The sequence below is a fragment of the Equus quagga genome, unplaced genomic scaffold, assembly GCF_021613505.1.
Source record: "Equus quagga isolate Etosha38 unplaced genomic scaffold, UCLA_HA_Equagga_1.0 226_RagTag, whole genome shotgun sequence".
NCBI classification, from domain to species: domain Eukaryota; kingdom Metazoa; phylum Chordata; class Mammalia; order Perissodactyla; family Equidae; genus Equus; species Equus quagga.
This window is the reverse complement of record NW_025799809.1, coordinates 485,688-506,941: the sequence shown is the minus strand read 5'-3', so window position 1 is coordinate 506,941 and position 21,254 is coordinate 485,688. Positions and strand designations below refer to the sequence as shown.

Here is a 21,254-nt window from a genome sequence, read left to right as displayed (position 1 = left end):
ATTCACAGATGACATGATCTTAAAAACAGAAAATCTCAAAGAATCCACAGAAACCTACTAGAGTTAACAAATGAATTCAGCGAAGTTACAGGGTACAAATAAAGATAAAAAAACAGTTGTGTTTCTATACACCAGAAATGAACAATCTGAAATAAAGAAAACAATTCAATTTACAATAGCATCCAAAAGAATAAAATACCTAGGAATAAATTTAGCCAAGTAAGTAAAAGACTGGTACACTTAAAACTACAAAATATTACTGAAAGAAATTAAAGACCCTTATCTTTTACATAGAATATATTTATGTAATATGACATATTTTATATATATTCTATATGCACATATATATTACATATACTTAAAATAATATTATTTATTTTAATTATTATCTATCTCTTCCTCAAGAATGTAAGTTCTATGGGGGCAGGAACCTCAGTCTCTTCTGTTCACTGCTGTATTACCAGTGACTACAACAGTGTCTGCACATAGTAGGCAGTCAATAAATACTTGTTGAATGAAGTAAACATAAGCCTTCAGCCACTAAGGATATTAGTCTTACAGTATCACATTATGATAATGTGAGGTTAAAAGCCATAAGCATCTTTCAGTTCCTGGCCTCAAACCCAGGCTGTATTAACCTTTAGTTCTAAGAGCATCTCTGGAATCCACCATAAAATGCAATCTGAATATCATTTTGAGTAAACTTAGGAAAGAGAATTTTCAATGCTTGTTTTAGAATAAACATTATTAGGTAAAGATTCTGTAGCTTTTTGAAACTAATTTACATTTTCTAAAACAAAGTAACCCAAGTTGCATACAAATTAAAAAAAATGTTATAAAATAGCACATGATAAACTATATTTTCTATACTAAAAGCAAAAACAAACAAACCAAAAAACTTAATCACAATAATATGTTTTCCTTCATGGTACTTTCCACAGTAACACAGAATAATTCATGGGTTTAAATACGTAAAACAAAAACTAACCCATACACAGTCAATGTGTACATTAATGATAAAAATGTAAATTAAAACATTTTCAACCCAGTCTATTGTTTTGACGTATTCACATCTGCTGTTACTGTTTCTCTTTTGAACTCTTACATCACAGAGTATCAATTTGGTAACAGAACTCATCATGTAAATATTAATTATAATTTTAAATATATTTTACATTACAAACCACAATAAGGAAAGACTATCAGACTAGGTGATGTAGCCTTATGTTAATTGGGATCTACTTCCCAATTCCTATAATAGGGAAGGGATTTGTGAGGAAAGAGAAGGGCTACATATTATAGCTTGTATCATTTTAGAGCTGCAGACAGACCACAGCTTTCCAGATAGTTAAGATGAACAAGAAATTCCTGATTCCCTCTGCAGAAACCACACTAGAAACAATAGAAACAGAAACCACACTAGAAACAATAGAAACAGTAAATCCAGTCTTCCGGGCAATTTCCAATTCATTAATTCATCCCAATTCCAACCTTTCAAAGAACCTTTTATCACAATTATATTGTTTCTTGGATAATCTAGCCCTACTTGCTACAAGGCCTCAGAAAACCTCTCCAGTGTCTAGTGTGGATTCTGTGGAGATTTGTTTTTTAAAAATCCCTACTCAAATCTCCAGTGTTGGGAGCAAATCTAGTCTGGGGTGACAAGAGCACTTCTGGAGCTGCCTCAGCACTTGGGAGAGTAAGTGGAGTAGGGTTAATTAAGTATGGAAATTTTCAAAATGCAAAAGGCATTATAATAGAAAATTCAATTTCTATCTTTTCTACATTGGCAAATTGAGCAATTTTATAAGAGCTCTACTTTCTTTTTGAAAAAGTCAGAATTAGGAGGACTAGGAAGGGCTACCTCTTCCCGCTTTCCTCTGCCCTAGCAACGTAAGCGATCCTTCTCTCAGTGACACATATCTGTCCTATGCGCCGTCCTCCACTGTACTCTCACTGTCTACCTCTATTCCTAGCAAAGCCATTCCTTTATGTCTGACCAACAAACTGGCTGGATTTTTTAAAGCCAAAATTCAATTCTAGGCGATGTTAGAAGAAATGAACATGGATCTGTTCTTTACTGAACTGTTAATAGATTCAATAATCTTATTTAACACACAATTTACTACGTACCAGGCACTATTCTAAGAGCTTTACAAATATTAACTCGTTTAATCATCAGAACAACCCTATGGGGTAGGTATTCTAATTTAAATGAAACTGAGGCACAGAGAGGCCTAAGATCAAACAGGTATTAAGTTTCAGAGCTGAGAATTAAATATTGGAAGTCTGAGTCTGAGCTCTTAACCACTATACTAAGCTGCTGTCCATATATAAAGTGTGTTAATTAATTCCTTATATCCCTAGATCAAGCAAATTATCACTCAGATATTTTTTATTTAGGTTTTCCTTAGAATGGAGGTTAGGTATAAATTTCACTTACTTAGAGGTAGAAGGGATCTTAAAGATACTAATTCCACTCCCCTCTCTTCACAGATAAAGAAATAGACCCAAGGATGCTAAATAACACTTAGTAGGGGGCCAGCCCACCGCCGAGTGGTTAAGTTCACAAGCTCCGCTCCGGTGTTCCAGGGTTTCACCAGTTCAGATCCTGGGCGCGGACCTACACACTGCTCATCAAGCCATGCTGAGGTGGCATCCCACATAGCACAACCAAAAGGGCCTGCAACTAGCATATGCAACTATGTACTGGGGGGCTTTGGGGGGAAGAAAAACACACACACACACAAAAAGATTGGCAACAGATGTTAGCTCAGATGTCAATCTTAACTTAAAAAAAAGCATCAAACGCTTAGCAGTATCTTCTAGTAACCTATTCTGATGCCTCTTCCAATTTACCATGCTTGTTACTTTACACTGCTATCACTACAAAAATAGGTAATAATTTTAAGTTTGCTAGCAGTTCCTAGTTTCTATTTTCTTTTTCCTAGAGAATGTTGAGCTTTATTTGAATTTATGTATTTCCACTAATAAGAAGGTTTTTACTTAAATCTTTAGATCTTAAAAAAGATGAAAGAAAAATTTACAAGTCTTTCACATTATTTTCAAATTAGTAAAAATTTACCAAACTCAAAACAGATCACAAGACCTCCTAGATGCTTTTAATTTCATACCACTATCTAATCTATTCATTGCACATCCTATTACAGGAACACTTATTTAAACATTTCCTTCAGTTATTCTACCAAACGGTTTTTTTCTTACCGATATGCTTTCCTTAACTCTTTATCACAGATAATCAGAATTATTTTTTATATTATGGCATTTTCCATTCACATTCATTGAAGTAAGTAAAAGAAGTCAATAGAATGATTTGCAATTAAAGCAACTACAAAAACTCTTTATAGAATCTAAAATTTTCAGAGTGACTTAAATACGGGAAAAATGCAGGCACTAGAAAAAAACTGTATTTTGAATTCAAGGAACAGTGTAAACAACAAATGACAAAGATAACACATTAATGATATATCTGCTTTGTTCTCACATACTGCTAGTGGAATGAAAACTGATGCACCTTTTCTGGAAAGTATTCTGTCAAAACATAAAAGAGCTCTAAAAGTCATTTACATTGACCCAATAATCTCTCCCCTAGAATTTTATAGTAACAACATAGAAATGTGGGCAAGGACTCATAAATAAAAATGCCTATCATAAAATTATATATACCACATGGGGGCTGGTCTGTTGGTGTAGTGGTTAAGTTCACACACTCCACTTCAGTGGCCCAAGGTTCATGGGTTTGGATCCCAGGTGTGCATCTACACAGTGCTCATCAAGCCATGCTGTGGCAGGGTCCCACATACAAAGTAGAGAAAGACTGTCATAGATGTTAGCTCAGCAACAATCTTCTTCAAGCAAAAAAAGGAGGAAGATGGGCAAGATGTTAGCTCAGGGACAATCTTCCTCATCGAAAAAAAAATGTATATATGTGTGTATATATATATATACACACACACACACATACATATATACATACACCACAAAACAACGAATAAATCAATATTTATTGATTATATTTGGATTTTTGGAGCTACACAGACCTGGCTCTAGCCATTTACACTACATATATTTATTAGGACTCTAAAAAGGTGAATAACAGAAATCAACTAAAATTTGAGATTAAAAAAAAGAGATGTATTATAAGGATACAGAGTATCTCACAGAACCCTAAGGCAGAAAAGAGGCTGAGCTTAAAGAAGAAACTGGACTATAAACTCAACAGTCACAGGACCATCTCTTCACTTTACATATCTGCTTCATTCTTTTTCTGGAGACCAGCTTCTCTGCTCTTCAGTCCACACGGTAGATGAAAGTTTCTGAATTTACTTCTTCATTGAGGAAACCTGCCCAAACCCAGTACCTGTTTTCAATTCCTGATGGACAAGATCATGTAGAGAAAATGCGGCTGCCTAAGGCGAGGGAGCTTTTAGAGGGTTGCGGCTAGCAGACTTCCCATAAAGGGGCCCACTTCCTCAGGTGTGGGGCCATGGGCTAGTTTTAATCTCTTTGCATCGCAGTGTCCTCATCTATAAATGGAGCTAATAATATCTACAGTAAGGAGAACCCTGTAGTATAAAAACTATTTTGCATGAATATGAAAATATTTCACTCATTAAGAACTTTTTCTAGGAATTCTTACTTCTAGGAAAATTTATGACACAATGTATTAGAGTTCTCCAGGGAAACACAACCAAGAGATGTATATATGTACATATAAAGAGAGGTTCAGGGGCTGGCCCAGTGGCACAGCAGTTAAGCTCGCACGTTCTGCTTCGGCAGCCTGGGGTTCGCTGGTTTAGATCCTGGTGAGGACCTATGCACTGCTTGGCAAGCCATGCTGTGGCAGGCGTCCCACATATAAAGTAGAGGAAAACGGGCAGGGAGGTTAGCTCAAGGCCAGTCTTCCTCAGCAAAAAGAGGAGGATTGGCAGCAGATGTTAGCTCAGGGCTAATCTTCCTCCAAAAAAAAAAAAAAAAAAAAGAGAGAGATTCATTGTAAGGAACTGGTTTTATTATTGGATTTATTTTAAGGATGTTGAGGCTGACAAGCCCAATATCTGCATGTAGACCCGCAGGCTGGAGACCCTGTTGGAAGAGTTGATGTTGAAGCTCAAGTCCAAATGCAGTCAGCCAGAAGAATACCTTCTTCCTTGGGGGAGGACTACTTTTTTTCTCTTAAGGCCTTCAACTGATCAGATAAAGCTCCACCCACATTATGGAAGGTAACCTACTTAACTCAAAGTCTCCTCATTTAAATGTTGATGTCATCTAAAAAATACCTCTAAAGAAACGTCTAGAATACTATCTGACCAAAAATCTGGGTACCATGGCCTAGCCAAGTTGACACACAAAATTAACCACAATTTTAAATTTAAAATAAACATAAATTTAAATTTAAAATAACACATAATATTAAATAAAAAAAAGAAACTCCATGTACAATATGGTCCCAATTATTTTCAAATTGTAAGGAAATACAAAAAAAAAGTTAACACTAGCTTTTTCTATTCTTTTTAATTTCTAAGTCTTCTATAAGTTTCAGTACTTATCTTGCTTGTCCTCTTAGCAGCATTTAACAGTATTAACTATTTTCCTTTTCTAGAAACACCCTCTCTCTTTCACTTCTAGTTTCCCTTTATAGTATATTCTTTTTATGATATTCTCCAATCTATACCCCTCTCTTCTGCACGCATCCATACCTAGACCCAGCAGTGTGGCCCTGGAGACAGGCTCATACTTGTGATCCTGCTCTCTGACCACAGCTACTGGAGCAGGCGTGGACACTTGGCCCTGGGGAAGCAAATCTATTGGCTGGGCTTTTAACCAGTTAGATTCCTTTTTCCGATAGTAATTTGAAAGAAAGTCAGTCAGTCAGTCTCTGTGGTATGCTTGAATTTGGAAACGATATAGAACTAGGGGCAAGGCAGAGACACACAAGCCACAGTAGAGAGAGAGAAGCAGCAGAAATGAGAGTCCATGCAACCTCAAAGAAACAAAGATGGACAACGTGCCTTTAGTTCTGAGAGGCTTCCAGAGCCTGTCTCCACTCCCTCAGGAGGCCTCACAGCTCTCTCTTGTCCTTGACTTCCACGAGATACCTGCTCTAGTTTTCAAATAAATTTCCTTTTTTTTTTTTTTTTTGGCTTAAGCTAGTTCAAATGGGCTACTAGAACTCCCCCCAACCCTGGCCCCCCCTCGACACAGCCTTAGTCAGACAATCCCTGAGATAGCCTCTTACCTCTTAAATTGCTACTTGTCAGATTCTGTTTCAGGTTCTTTGTACTCTATCAATTCCTTAAATATTGATGTCTTTAAAGGTTTTTCCTAGCTCCTCTGTTCTTCTCACTGTGTGTACTCTCCCAAGGCAATATCATCCACTCTTATCACTGCATTCTGTATGTATATACTCATGTCACCAAACCTGTCCAGGTCTTTTATGTCTAGAACTGCCTCCCAGATAGTTCCAGATGGCTGTCTTACAGACACCTCAAACTCAACATACCTACAGAATTCATCTCCTCAGTGTTCCTGCTCTCCTGCTTCTTTCCCCAAATCTGACCTGCTTTCAATATTTTGTCTCTACAAATTAAACTACTATTTCTCAGCTTTCCAAATACAAAATCTGGGAATAATCTTTTACTCCTGTTTTTCCTCTTTACTGCCATACCCAATTAATCACCACGTCATCTAAATTCTACCTCTTACTATCTCTCAAATTTATCCATTTCTCTCTCTTGCCACTAACACTATCTAGGTTAAGGGCCAGCAAGTTTTTCTGTAAAGAGCCAAACAGTAACCATCTTGGGCTATGTGGACTAAATCATCAAGGTCACAATTACTCAACTCTCCTGCTGCAGCACAAAAGCACCACAGACAATATATAAATGAATGAACGTGGCTGGGCTCCAATAAAGCTTTATGTACAGCCACTAAACTTTTAGTTTTTACACATATCATAAAATATCATTCTTCTCTTGACTTTTTAAAATTATTTAGGGCCGGCCCCGTGGCCGAGTAGTTAAGTTCGCATGCTCCGCTTCAGCGGCCCAGGGTTTCACCAGTTCGGATCCCGGGCGCCGACATGGCACTGCTCATCAGGCCACGCTGAGGCAGCATCCCACATGCCACAACTAGAAGGACCCACAACTAAGAATATACAACTATGTACCGGGGGCCTTTGGGGAGAAAAATGAAAAACGAAAAAAAATTTTAAAAAAATAATAAATAAAATAAAATAATTTAAAAATGTAAAAACCATTCAAGGTTCAGAGGTCAAATAAAATCAGGCGGCAGGCCATTGTTTGCAGTCTCCTGATCTGGGTCCCCATCGTCTCTCCCTGCTTCCAATCGTGCTTCTCTCTAGCGCGTTTGCCATACTATAGACACAAGAGTCTTCCTAAAACATCAATCTAATTTCCTCAAGGAAATAAATCGTTTTGTTTTATTCACCCTGATATTTGTAGCGCTTATGGTATTGCCTAATATTTATTAGAAATGAAAAGATTATATTTGTGGGACTGAACGTCATTACCTTGATTAAAGCTTTTTAGCCAACAATAAAAAATGTATAATTGCAACAAAAGAAATATATCTATTATTCTTAGTTGATGTGATTTTCTCTATAGAGAACAGATGAGAATATATATCCAAATTATTGAATTAATGGAGAGTTGAGCAAGAGTGTTATATATGTAATTAATGCATAAAAATCAAGAGCACTTCTAGGGGACAGCCCAGTGGTGCAGAGGTTAAGTTCGTGCGTTCCACTTCGGCGGCCCAGGGTTCACCAGTTGGGATCCCGGGTCTGGACACGGCACTACTCATCAAGCCATGCTGTGGCAGGTGTCCCACATATAAAGTACAGGAAGACAGGCAGGGATGTTAGCTCAGGGCCAGTCTTCCTTAGCAAAAAGAGGAGGATTGGCAGCAGATGTTAGCTCAGGGCTAATCTTCCTCAAAAAAAAAAAAAAAATCAAGTGCACTTTTATATTCCAGCCACAAAAAATCAGAATATTTGAATTTTAACAAGATATCATTTACAGCAGTAACAAAAAATATAAAGTAAAGCTAGAACAAATAAATCTAACAAAAGATATGGTTGACTTCTATGGAAAAAATTATAAAACTTCATTGAAATACATTTAGGAAAACCAAAATAAATAAGATTCACCATATCCACAGATAAAATGATTCAATACTGTAAGGCTATCAATTCTCTCCACATTATATATTCACTGCAATTTCAATAAAAGCGCAGATAGGGTTTTTTATGGCATTTAAAGAGCTGATTCTAAAATGTATATTGAAAGCAAACAGTCACGGGGCCAGCTCAGTGGCAGAGTGGTTGGGTTCGCATGCTCCTCTTCAGCGGCCCAGAGTATTGCTGGTTAAGATCCTGGGTGTGGACATGGCACCACTCATCAGGCCATGCTGAGGGGGCATCCCACACAGCACAACTAGGGACACTCACAACTAGAATATACAACTACGTACTGGGGGGCTTTGGGGAGAAAAGGAGGAAAAAAAAAGATTGGCAACAGATGTTAGTACAGGAGCCACCATAAAAAAAAAAAAAAAAAAAAGGAAGCAAATAGTCAAAAACAGCCAAGACAATCTTGAATATTGTAGAGAACTTTCATAAACAGATATCAAGACTTACTCTAAAGCAATTAAGATAATGATATTATCTTATTATATTGATATTATATTGATAATATTATAATGATAAGTGGCATTACAGATAACTGGAAAAAAAAGGATAAACTATTCAAAAACGGTACTAGGTCAATTAATTATCTATTTCAAAAAAATTACATCAGATCCATACTTCACAACATATACAAAACCAACTGAAGGTGGATTAAAGACTTTAATTTGCAAGTACGTTTATCTTTCCAATAAAAAAATAGCAAAAGAATTTTTCTTTTAGAACTAAAAATCTAAAGTACATATAGAAAAATAAACATGTAAAAACAGCAAGAATAATTCTGAAAAAATATTGCATTTGTAAAGCTACAATAAATATAATAGTAGAGAACTGGCACACAAATATCACATATATCAATTTTAAATTAAAAATATGGATATATACTTAGTATATGATAAAAGTGACAGTTCAAGTCAGTAGGGAAAAAAGGATTATTCCATAAAGACACTGTTGGGAAATATGAAGTTGTATTCCTTCCTCAAAGCAAGAGATGGTTCAAAAATTTAAGCATAAAAAATAAATCATAAAGTACTAAAAGAAACCATGGTAGAAGGTGATTCTAAATATTTCATGAAACCCAAAAACCATGAAATAAGAGATTGATACATAAAAAGGAAAAACTTCTGCTTGGAAAAAACCCACAAAGTCAGAAGAGAGGTAACAATTTAGGAAAATATATTTCCAAATCACACCACAGACAAAAGGCTAATTATACCACAATACAAAGCGCTTCAAAAACCAATAAATTGCTCAAGAGAAACAAAAACATACATGTCCATACACTTATATGAAAATATCCATAGCAACATTATTCAAAATAACCAAAAAGTGAACCCAAATATCCATCAGCAGATGAAAGAATAAAGAAAATGCAGTATATCCATCCAAGGAAATATTACTCAGCAATAAAAAAGAATGAGGTATTGACACATGCTATAATATGGATGAAGTGTGAAACATAACGCTAAGTGAAAGAAGCCAGTTACAACAGACTGCATATTGTATGCTTCCATTTATATGAAAAGTCCACAGTAGGCAAATCTATAGAGATACAAACTGGATTTCTTACCTAGGGATTGAGGGGGGATGCAAAGTGATTACTATAGGTATGGGATTTCTTGTGGGGGTGAGGAAAATGTTCTAAAGTTGACTGTGGTGATGGCTGCACAATTCTATGAATATACTGAAAGCCACTGAATTGTATATTTTAAATGGATGAATTGTATGGTATATGAATTACATCTCAATAGCTGTTATATATTAAAAAACAAAAAACATAAGTGGAGGTGAGAAGATTTCTGCATCGGCTCATAAATCATTAACTGTTTTAAGAACAGCCATTCTACTGTAAACAACCAGAAAACTAGACAAACTACATGAACAACTGTCTTCAGACACCGGAAAACAAGCAGCACAGGGCTGTGATTCATGAGAAGAGGGAAACAAATGAGATAAGCCCTAGCTTGCTGCTGGAGGCAGTTTCCAGGCTGCAGCATGGGAGGAGAAACCAAAACAAAGTCCAGCAGTCTCACTAAGTTAAGGCGAGAGAGAATGAAGCTCCCAGAGGCCAAAGCAGCTATCAGTTGTGGGACAGAGTACTGGAGAGAGCAATCTGCAAAGAGAATGAGCCCTGGAGGTCTGCAGAGGGGTCTCTGCAAATCTTTGGCTGAGTCCAAATCTGTGCATGCAGGGGGCGAAAGTCCACCAGGCTGGGGAAAAACAACCAAAAAGTAGTAGGCCAAACCATTCTCCAAGCTCACGTAGGCCTGGAATCGTTTTTCCACAAGCAGAGTGCTGAGGGCATTGGCTAGAGTCTTTAGAAGGTTACCACCTTAGTAGTGAGGCTGTTAGCTCCAGACTGTGGTTATTCTGGACCCAACCTAAGCCTAAAAAGATTAAACTGACAAGCAATTTAACCGGACACCAGAACAAAGTCCAACAGTACTTAAAGGAATACAACAAAATCTAAAACTCCATAAAAATTACCAAGGAAAGAAGCAGGAGAATACGATCCATAATCAGGAGAAATATTAGAATCACACAAAGACAACAGAGATGATGGGAATAAGGACCTTGAAATAGCTATTAAAATCTTATAAACATATTCAAGGATGTAAAGTAAAACAGAAATATAACAAGTGGAGAAATGTTAGATTAAAAAGAGACCCAATTAGAACTTGTAGCTATAAAACACACAGTATATGAAATTATATTCCATCCTACTTGATGAGTTTACCCAAAAATTAGACATTGCAGAAGAAAAGATCAGTAAACTTGAAGTCATAGCAACAGAAACTATCCAAATTGAAGCACAGAGAGCAAAAACACTGCCATCATCATCATCATCATCATCATCACCATCAGAGTATCAGTGATCTGTGAGTGACCAAGATTAAACAGTCTAATTCCAACACAGGAGATTGAAGCTCCAGAAAGAGAGGGTGTGGGAGAAGAGGGGGAAAAAATACTTCTAGAAATAAGCTGGAACATTATACAAAAATAATAAGAATGTGTTGTGAGTTTTATCACATATGTACATCTAAAATGTATGACAACAATAATACAAAAGAGGGGAGAGGGAAAAATGGAAGTATACTGTTGCAAGGGTCTTATGTTATACCTGAAGTGGTATAACATTTGAAGGTAGAGCAATTACTAGGAAACAAAACAAGGGGCTGGCCCAGTGGTGTAGTGCTTAAGTCTGGTGTGCTCTGCTTTGGCGGCCTGGGTTCACAGGTTTGGATGCCATGTGTGGCCATACACCACTCATGGTAGCCATGCTGTGGCAGCAACCCGTACACAAAATAGAGGAAGGCTGACACAGATGTTAGCTCAGGGCTAACCTTCATCAGGCAAAAAGAGAGGAAGATGGGTAAAAGATGTTAGCTTAGAGCAAATCTTCCTCACACACACAAAAAGAGAAAAGCTTCAATAAAAACAAAACCAAAACAGTTACAGTTAAAAAAAAATTAGTAAGTAAAATACTCCAAATATAACAGAAAAAAATAGAGACAGGCTTTGAATAGGCAGTACTGGAATGACCAACTTATTAAATAAACTATGCTATACTAATATATTGGAACATCATGCAGATATGAAAAACTTAGATAGCTCTCTCTACATATAATATGGAAGTGCTAATATGGAGAGGCAATATAAAACAGTAGTATACAGTAATGTCATTTTGCAGCCAAACTGCTTGGGTTTGAAACTAGGCTGTTACGTACCTGCTGAGTCATCTTGGGCAAGTTTCTTAACCTCTCTCTGCCTCAGTTTATTCTTATGCAAACCAGTGTTAATATTTATAGGATTTTATGGGGATTAAAAGAGTTAAGTCATACAAAGGAGCCAAGAACATACAATGGAGAGAGTCTCTTCAATAAATGGTATTGGGAAAACTGGACAGCCACGTGCAAAAGAATGAAACTAGACCACTATCTTATACCACATACAAAAATTAACTCAAAATGGATTAAAGATTTGAATGTAAGACCTGAAACCATAAAACTCCTAGAAGAAAACACAGGCAGTACGCTCTTTGACACTGATCTTAGCAACATCTTTTTGGGTGTCTCCCCTCAGGCAAGGGAAACAAATGAGACTACATCAAACTAAAAAGCTTCTGCACAGCAAAGAAAACCATCAACAAAATGAAGAGCAATCTACCAAATGAGAGAAGATATTTGCAAGTCATATAGCAGATAAGGGGTTACTATCCAAAATACATAAAGTACTCATACAATGTAACAACAACAAAAAACCAAACAATCCTGTGGCTGGCCACAAGGCCGAGTGGTTAAGTTTGCGAGCTCCGCTTCAGCGGCCCAGGGTTTCGCCAGTTTGGATCCTGGGCGTGGACATGGCGCCACTCATCAGGCCATGTTGAGGCGGCATCCCACATGCCACAACTAGAAGGACCCACAACTAAAAAATATACAACTATGTACTGGGGGTATTGGGGAAGAAAAAGCAAAAAAAAAAAAAAAAAAAAAAAAAAAGACTGGAAACAGTTGTTAGCTCAGGTGCCAATCTTAATTTAAAAAAATCCCATTAAAAATTAGTAGAGGATCTGCACAGATATTTTTCCAAAGGAGACATACAGATGGCCCATAGGCACGTGAAAAGATCTTCAACATCACTAATTATTAGTGAAATGCAAATCAAAACCACAATGAGACACTTCATGCCAGAATGGCTACTATCATAAAGACAAGAAATAACAAGTGGTGGAGAGGATATAGAGAAAAGCGAACACTCATATCCTGTTGGTGGGAATGTAAATATGGAAAATAGTATGGAGATTTCTCAAAAATTGCAAACAGAACTACCATATGATCCAGCTATTCCACTTACTTATCCACAGAATATGAAAACACTAATTCGAAAAGATACAGGCACCACTATGTTCACTGCAGTATTATTCACAACAGCCAAGATATGGAAACAACCCAAGTGCCCATCGATGGGTGAATGGATAAAGAAGATGTAGTATATATACACAAAAGATTACTACTCAGCCACAAAAAAGATGAAATCCTGCCATTTGCAACAACACAGATGGACCTTGAGGGTATTATGCTCAGTGAAATAAATCAGACAAAGAAAAATACTATGTGATTTCACTCCTATATGGAATATAAAAAAACCCAAAATAAATGAACAAACAAAACAAAAACATGCACATAGATACAGAGAACAGATTGGTGGTTACCAGAGGGGAAGGTTGGGAGGGTGAAATAGGTAAAGGGGGTCAACTGTATGGTGATGGATGGAAACCAGATTTTGGTGATGAACACACTGTAGTGTATACAGAAGTCAAATTATAATGTACACATGAAATTTATGTAATGTTATCAACCAACGTTAGCTCAATAAAAAAAAGACACTGGTTAAATTATGGTACATTCGCACAATGGTAAAAAGAATGGGAGGCTCTTTAAGGCACTGATACAGAGAGATCTCCAGAATATACTGTTAGGTGAAAAAAGCAAGGTGCAGAACTGTGTGCATAACATGCTGCCACTTGTTCTGTTTTGCCTTTTTTTTTTTTTTTAAGATTTTATTTTTTTCCTTTTTCTCCCCTAAGCCCCCCGGTACATAGTTGTATATTCTTCGTGTGGGTCCTTACCTAGTTGTATATTCTTCGTTGTGGGTCCTTCTAGTTGTGGTATGTGGGACGCTGCCTCAGCGTGGTTTGATGAGCAGTGCCATGCCCGCGCCCAGGATTTGAACCAACGAAACACTGGGCCGCCTGCAGCAGAGTGCACAAACTTAACCACTCGGCCAAGGGGCCAGCCCCTGTTTTGCCTTGTTTTAATTGAGGCAACAGTGGTTTATAACACTATATAAATTTCAGATGTATATCACTATATTTTGATTTCTGTGTAGACTACATCATGTTCACCACCCAAAGATTAATTACGATCCGTCACATGTGCCCTATCACCCCTTCTGCCCACCTCTCTCCCCGCTTCCTCTCTGGTAACCACCAATCTAATCTCTGTATCTATGTGCTTGTTTGTTGTTGTAGTTGCTGTTGTTGCTTTTTGTTGAGGAAGATTAGCCCTGAGCTAACATCTGTGCCAATCTTCCTCTACTTTACATGTCAGTCGCTGCCACAGCATGGTTGGCACATGGTCTAGGTACGCGCCCAGGATCCAAACCTGCAAACCTGGGCAGCCACAGTGGTGTGCAGTGAACTTTTAACCACTACGCCACAGGACTAGGGCCCTGTTGTTGTTTTTTATCTTCCAGAGATGAGTGAAATCATACAGTATTTGGCTTGGCTTTCTCCATCTGACTTACTTTGCTTAGCATAATGCTCTCATGGTCCATCTACGTTGTCACAAGTGGCAAGATTTCATCTTTTTTATGGCCGAGTAGTATTCCATTGTGTATATATACCACATCTTCTGTATCCATTCATCTGTTAATGAACACTTGGGTTGCTTCCAAGTCTTGGCTACTGAGAATAATGCTGTAATGAACATAGGAGTGCAAATCTTTTTCAATTAGTGTGTTTTCATGTTCTTTGGATAAATACCCAGAAGTGAAATAGTTGGATCATACGGTAGTTCTATTCTTACTTTTTTGAGGACTCTCCATACTATTTTCCATAGTGTCTGTAACAGTTTACATCCCCAGCAGCAGCGTATGAGGGTTCCCTTTTCTCCATATCCTCTCCAACACTTGTTATTTCTTGTCTTTTTCTTTTTTTTTTTTTTGCTGAGGAAGATTCACCCTGAGCTAACATCTGTTGCCAATCTTCCTCTATTTTTTGTATGTGGGCCACCACCACAGCATAGCCACTGATGAGTGGTATAGGTCCATGCCTGGGAACCAAACTGGGGCTGCCAAAGCAGAGCACGCCAAACTTGACCATCAGGCCACCAGGGCTGGCCCTATTTCTTGTCTTTTTAATAACAGTCATTCCGATAGGCATGAGGTGATATCTCATTGTAGTTTTGATGTTCATTTCCCTAATAATTAGTGATCCTGAAAATGTCTTTCCATGTGCCTGTTTGCCATCTGTATATCTTCTTTGGAAAAATGTCTGTTCAGATCCTTTGCCCACTTTTTTTTTTTTTTAAACAAAGATTGGCCCTGAGCTAACATCTGTGCCAATCTTCCTCTTTTTTTTTTCACTTGGGGAAGATTGTTGCTGAGCTAACATCTGTGCCAGTCTTCCTCTATTTTATGTGGGATACTGCCACAGCATAGCTTGAATAATGGTGCTAGGTCTGTGCCCGGGATCCGAACCTGCAAACTCCGCTTTGCCCTCTTTTTAATTGAGTTCGGCTTTTTTGTTGTTGACTTATGTGAGTTCTTTATATATTTGGATATTAACCCCTTATCAGACATATGATTTGCACCTGAAACCATAAAACTCCTAGAAGAAAACATAAGCAGTAAGTTCATCCACATAGGTCTTAGCAGTATCTTTTTGAATATCATATCTCCCCAGGCAAGGAAACAAAAGAAAAAATAAACAAACAGTTCACCAAACTAAAAAGCTTCTGCACAGCAAGGAAACCATCAAAAAAAGGAAACGACAACCTAACAATTGGGAGAAGATATTTGTTTTTTTTTTTAAGATAAAAAGAGACTATGTAGAGATAAAGTATTTGCTGAGGTTTGTATTTGCATAAAATGTCTCTGGAAGCAGAGCTTCTCACACTTTAATGTGTGTTTGAATCCCCTGGAAATGTGTTAAAATGTAGATCCTGATGCCAGCCCTGCGTTTCTAACTCCCAGCGCATGGTGATGCTTCTGATCCAGACTGCACTTTGAGAGCAGGACTTGGACACACACATGTACGCGCAAAATGTCCCCTGGGTAACTGGTGGACAGGGATGGGAGCGAAACTTTACTATATCCCTTTTTGTACCTTTGAATTTTGAACCATGTGGATGTATTATTTAGTAAAACAAAACAAAAAAGAGTTAAGTCATGTAAGGCGTTTAAAACTATCTCAAACACAAAATTAGTATTCATTAATTGTTGGGTAAAAGAAAAGGACAATCTTCACAATATATTTCCAAGTGAAAAACACAAAGTTCAGACAGTATAACGCCTTACCATTTGTGTGAAAAGTAAACTATATAAATATATATCTACAAAAGTAAAGATTATCTCTAGAAACCTAAACAAGAAACTTCTAACAATAAAGCCTTCTGTGAAAAGAGACCCTGGTAGCTGTGGAACAGAAAAAGAAGAGAAATGTACTCTCCTCTTCATATTTTTCTGTAAATACTGAATTTTCTACAATGTATTACCTATTCAAATAAATAAATAAAATTAACTTTAAATCAAGAATAATAAGCACTTATAAAATCAGGAAAAAGTGCATTTCAAACACAAGTATCATGCTAGATAAAAAGAGATCAACTAGCAAACCAATTTAATTTTCTAATAAACTGTGTTTCTTCCCAGAATTACCACAGCGATCAGTTTCCCTTGGCTCCTGAAGCCTTTTCTAGTCTTCATCATCTGCGACCTACTTTTGTAACTGACTTCTTGCCTTTCTTCCTTTTAATTTTTCATAATCTCACAGACACCTTCCTTTATTATCTACAACAAACTATATTTTCATAGAATATCTTATATGCTTTTCTTTTCCAAAGCTCTTAGTACGTGTATTGAGGTTTTTATTTATATTAGGAGGACAGGAAAAGGAAGGGTGATCAAATCGGCATTTGATTTCAGTCAACAACTTCATATAGGTTTAAAACAAATATTTGTGGATAATGCATAAAAGTTATTTTTGTATTTTAAGAACACAATCATATCTATTTCAAAAATATCTATTACTACAAAGATTCTTTAAAAATCAGAAAGTGTGATTTGAAAAGACTTTTCTGTGTAAGCTCTGGAGTCTGTTTAAATCCAGCCTCTGCCACTTACTGGCTGTGTCGCTTTGAGTAAATTACTTCCCCCTCTATCTCAGTTCCCTAATCTGTAAACTTGTATTAATAGCAGGACCAAACATTAGGATATTATAAGTGTAGACTAAATGCAGTAATAGACTTTTTTTTAAATGTCTTAATATTTAAAAATTAAGAATTTTTATTTCTGGAAAGAACATGCAAACATAAATACAAAAGAAGTGCTTTCGTTTTTATTTTATTCTTCAGAGGACTATGTTCTTAGTATCTGATGCTCCTTATTTCTTATTTTTCCCCAATTCAGGCTACAAAAAACTCCAACGAATAATATGAGAGCAATAATCATTATCCTGGCCAATGGAGTCTTAAGTTATTTAATACCCGGAGAAATGCCATAACACTTTCTTTCTTGTATTACCATAAAATAAAATTAAAAAATTCTCCCAGTATCAAATAACTACTTGAAGCCATACTGTTTCAATCTCCAATTTTGTATTATAATATGCCTTAAAAAGATTCGAAGACTGGAAATGCAAAAGAGCTGAGATAGCAATGCTGGAGAAATATAAAACATATACTGAGGATCAAAAGTTAACTTTACTGGAAGAGGTTGAAGAAAGTATATTTTTTTCCTCAAAAATCTTTGGGGAACTTAGTAAAATGCAATGCCCCTCACTTATCTAATGGATCACAACCTCTGGGAGTAAGGTGGAGAAATCTGCACTTTAACAAGCCCGCAAGTAATTTGTTTTCTACTGTCATTTTAAGAACAAGTGAGGAAAAATGAAACGGAAAGGATTAACTTCTGTTTCACCCTGTAGGAGGTGCATCTTGAGCGGATTTCAAGTAGGTACATTAAGTGGCAGAGGGATGAAGCAGCTATTACAAACCAAAGGAATGGTATGTGAGATAACTCAGTTTTCAGACATGTTTCAGCACCCTAGGCATGTAGAAGTGACCGCACCTGTCCTGATTAAACAGTAGGAGCATAGCAGATGGACAGCACAGTTAACTAAAACTGTTAGTAATTAGAAAAACATCACGCTTTCATTGTGTAATTCTTATCCCAGTTTCCAATATACATATTTTTTCATTACCCACACTGGAAACATAGCCTCCAAAGTACTACAATGCTAATGGACAGAGAAGAGGACCAAAACAACTCGAGCAAAAGGTACTTCTTCTGTTTTCCACTCATAACAAGAATTAAAAAAAGTAAAAAGGTAAAAAAGTCATTTTGGTTTTTCGTACTGGGTTATTATAGTCAAACATTTATAAACAAAGAACTTTCATACAAGGGAGCCCTTCTTTCAAAACAGCTAACTAAAAGGTAAGTAATTATTCAAATTTAGAAGTTTATTCAAATTTGGAGTGAAAAAACATAAATTTAATCTAATTTTACATTAATTCTAATGTAAATGGTCAGTTTCCATATCTGTAAAATGACAGTTTGAGATTAGGTGATTTCTAAAGTCCTGTCTAGCTCAAATTCTAAAATTCTATGATATACAAAATTCCACAAACCTTGAATTAAATAAACTGAGTTGTTCAGAAACTATAGTTAAGCTTATTCTGATAATTCAAATAACCCTGAAACGTTAGAATACTGATAGCTGCATCCCCTATAAGAGTCCAGCAGTGCTATTCTGACTTCCTGTTAGCATGTGTTCTGAATGAATGATGAGCAAAAAATAACTATTTTCTCCCACTTGGACTGCTAATATTAACAGCAAACATAGCCACTCACTGAGGAGGAGTTACAAAAGGGCCTACCGTCACAGAATCCTGAAGGTCTCACGAAAATCAGAGAAACATCATTAGCTAACCAGTAAATATCATGCCAAACATAAGTCAGTGACAACCTCAAATTCTGAACTATTTAGATTAAATAAAATTTGAGACATTTATCCATTATGCAAAACAGGCAGCACTACTTTACAATCTGAATATCGCTGTATATTCCTTTGGTTAAACAGGAAAAAAAAAAACTGTCCGCAGTACTCTTCCCTCGTAATTCTGCCCTTCTTACTGTGCACATTACATATTTTCCATGTTACTCCTAAGAGAGATGCACTGCACAGAAGTGTCTGTGGGGACAAGAGTTCATCCATACTGAAATTAAATCTGCGGTAAGTAAGCTCATCATAACGGAGTTTTACACAGAATGTGCATTTCTCAATGTAAGACGATTTTGTGCTGTACCAGAAAAAAACCTGAGCAAGTCTGATTTCTTAGATTCTCCATAATTATTACCTTTATTCTTAAATTAAGGGACTGATTTGCAGGATGAACAAATCTCCCCATAACTTAAAAGACAGCAGTCTAAGAATAAATTTTGCTTCCATATGAAAGAGAATTAGCTTGTAAACCCAGGTGACACTTACGGACCATGAAACATCGAAAAGGGGGAGGCCAAAAGAAGTAGGCAAAATATAAGACGTTTACCACTAAAATCTCACTCCTGAGTGTCAGGGTCATTCTGCTGTCATACTTACCATTTTTACAAACCCACTAGTCTGACCAAGAACCCTAATTTTAAAACCATGCATTTTTAAAGCTAATGCAAGAATAATGCTGTAGAGCTCAACAACTGATACTACAGATCAGTGATCCAGAAGATAACTGTGTCTATCAGCAAATTAGCAACCACATCCCTTAAAAACAACTCAGGCTGTGCTCCATTAACTTCTATCAAGGGTGGCTTTCCTGTAAAATTCATTACTTCATTGCCTGGAACGATTACGTTCGTTCTGGAACCACACTACACTTTCATCAACAGTGTCTCAGAGTAAAGCTAATGACTGCACCTACTCCTGAAACAGAATGTCTGGGGGGTAAGGTCAAAATGGGTCTTAGTTCCGGACAATGATCATAAAGACCCTGTAATTAGTCACAATTATATTCTGTGCATCACAAGAATGAAAACTGTTGAAAAACTCAACCGAAGCCCCAAGATCACGTATTCCTCCAAGTAGAGTGTTTCCTTCGGGTTCTAAGGAAGGCAGCACTACTAAAATATAGTGTGAGGGCAAACTCTCTAGGTTTTTCCGATCTTTTTTTTTTTTTTTAAATTTTTTAAAAACCTAGAGCGGGCCTGCTGGCAGGCATCGTGAAAGCCTCCGGAAAGGTTCGGGAGGGGAACGGCCAAATTCAAACAACTGTGAAGCGGGAGTCCGCGGACTGCACCGGGCTGAGCCGGCCGAGGGAGGGCACCTCACCTGCCAGCGGCCGTAGGTGAGCAGGACCATGGCGATGGGGATGGCGGTGCCCGACATGGCGTGGGTGGACGGCATGCTGTACTCGGAGTTGTAGAAGACCTCCAACTTCACCACGGGCGGGGAGGCGGGCCGCGGCCAGCGGATGATGTCCTTGGTGCACTGGCCCAGGTACATGACCAGCACCCAGATGACCACGAGCCTCCGGCCCACCAGGGCGTCGAGGTTCCAGATCCAGAAGGGGAAGAAGAGGATGTAAAAGAGTTCGTTGCCCAGCTCGGTGCCCAGGCAGAACAGGTAGTAGAGCGGCCAGTTGCTCACGTGGGCCAGCTCGCCCTCCTCGCCCGTCAGCGAGTTGCGGCGCAGGCCGGCCGCGCGCCGCGCCGGGGCCGGGCCCAGCTCGCTCGCCAGCGCGTTCCGCACGCCGTTGGGGGTGCCGCGGTCGCCCGGCTTGGCGGGGCACTGATTGCGGTCGCTCCCGGGCGGCTGGGGGCCTCCGGGCGCCCCCGGCTGCCGTTCCCGACGCCGGGCGTCTCCGGCGAGGGGCGCCTCCGCCTCCTCCTCAGCAGCGCTCGGGCCGGCGGCGGGGCGGCTCGGCGGCGCTTCGACCCCGCACAGCCGCTGGAAACGGGCCACTTTCTGCGGTTCCTGCAGACAGACGGCCAGCTGGGCCAGGCGCTGCCTCAGCGACATGATAACGGGACCGCGCGGCCCGCGGACCGGACGACGGCGGCGGGAGGGCGGGCCGGCTTCGAACCGGCCCCGCGCGCCCGGCCGGCGGCACCAGCAGCAGCAGCAGCGGCAGCAGTGGCGCCTCCTCGACGCGCTCGGCTCCGCGGGGTGACGGCGCCACAGGCCGCCGCGAGCCCCCGCCCGGCGCCCCTCCCTCGCCGCGCGCGCACGCCGCCCGCAGCCTCCACGCGCCGG

At 38.6% G+C, this 21,254-nt stretch overlaps 1 protein-coding gene across 1 annotated transcript in view; it reads right to left on the bottom strand.

The window, feature by feature from the left end:
- LOC124233792 (sphingosine-1-phosphate phosphatase 1-like) overlaps nt 1-21,154 on the bottom strand; it is a 40,113-nt gene extending 18,959 nt beyond the window's left edge. The window contains exon 1 of the mRNA XM_046650994.1: nt 20,331-21,154. Coding sequence (XP_046506950.1) covers nt 20,331-21,020 — 690 coding nt within the window. The 5' untranslated portion in view covers nt 21,021-21,154. The remainder of the gene's footprint in view (nt 1-20,330) is intronic.
- Nucleotides 21,155-21,254: the final 100 nt, after the last annotated feature.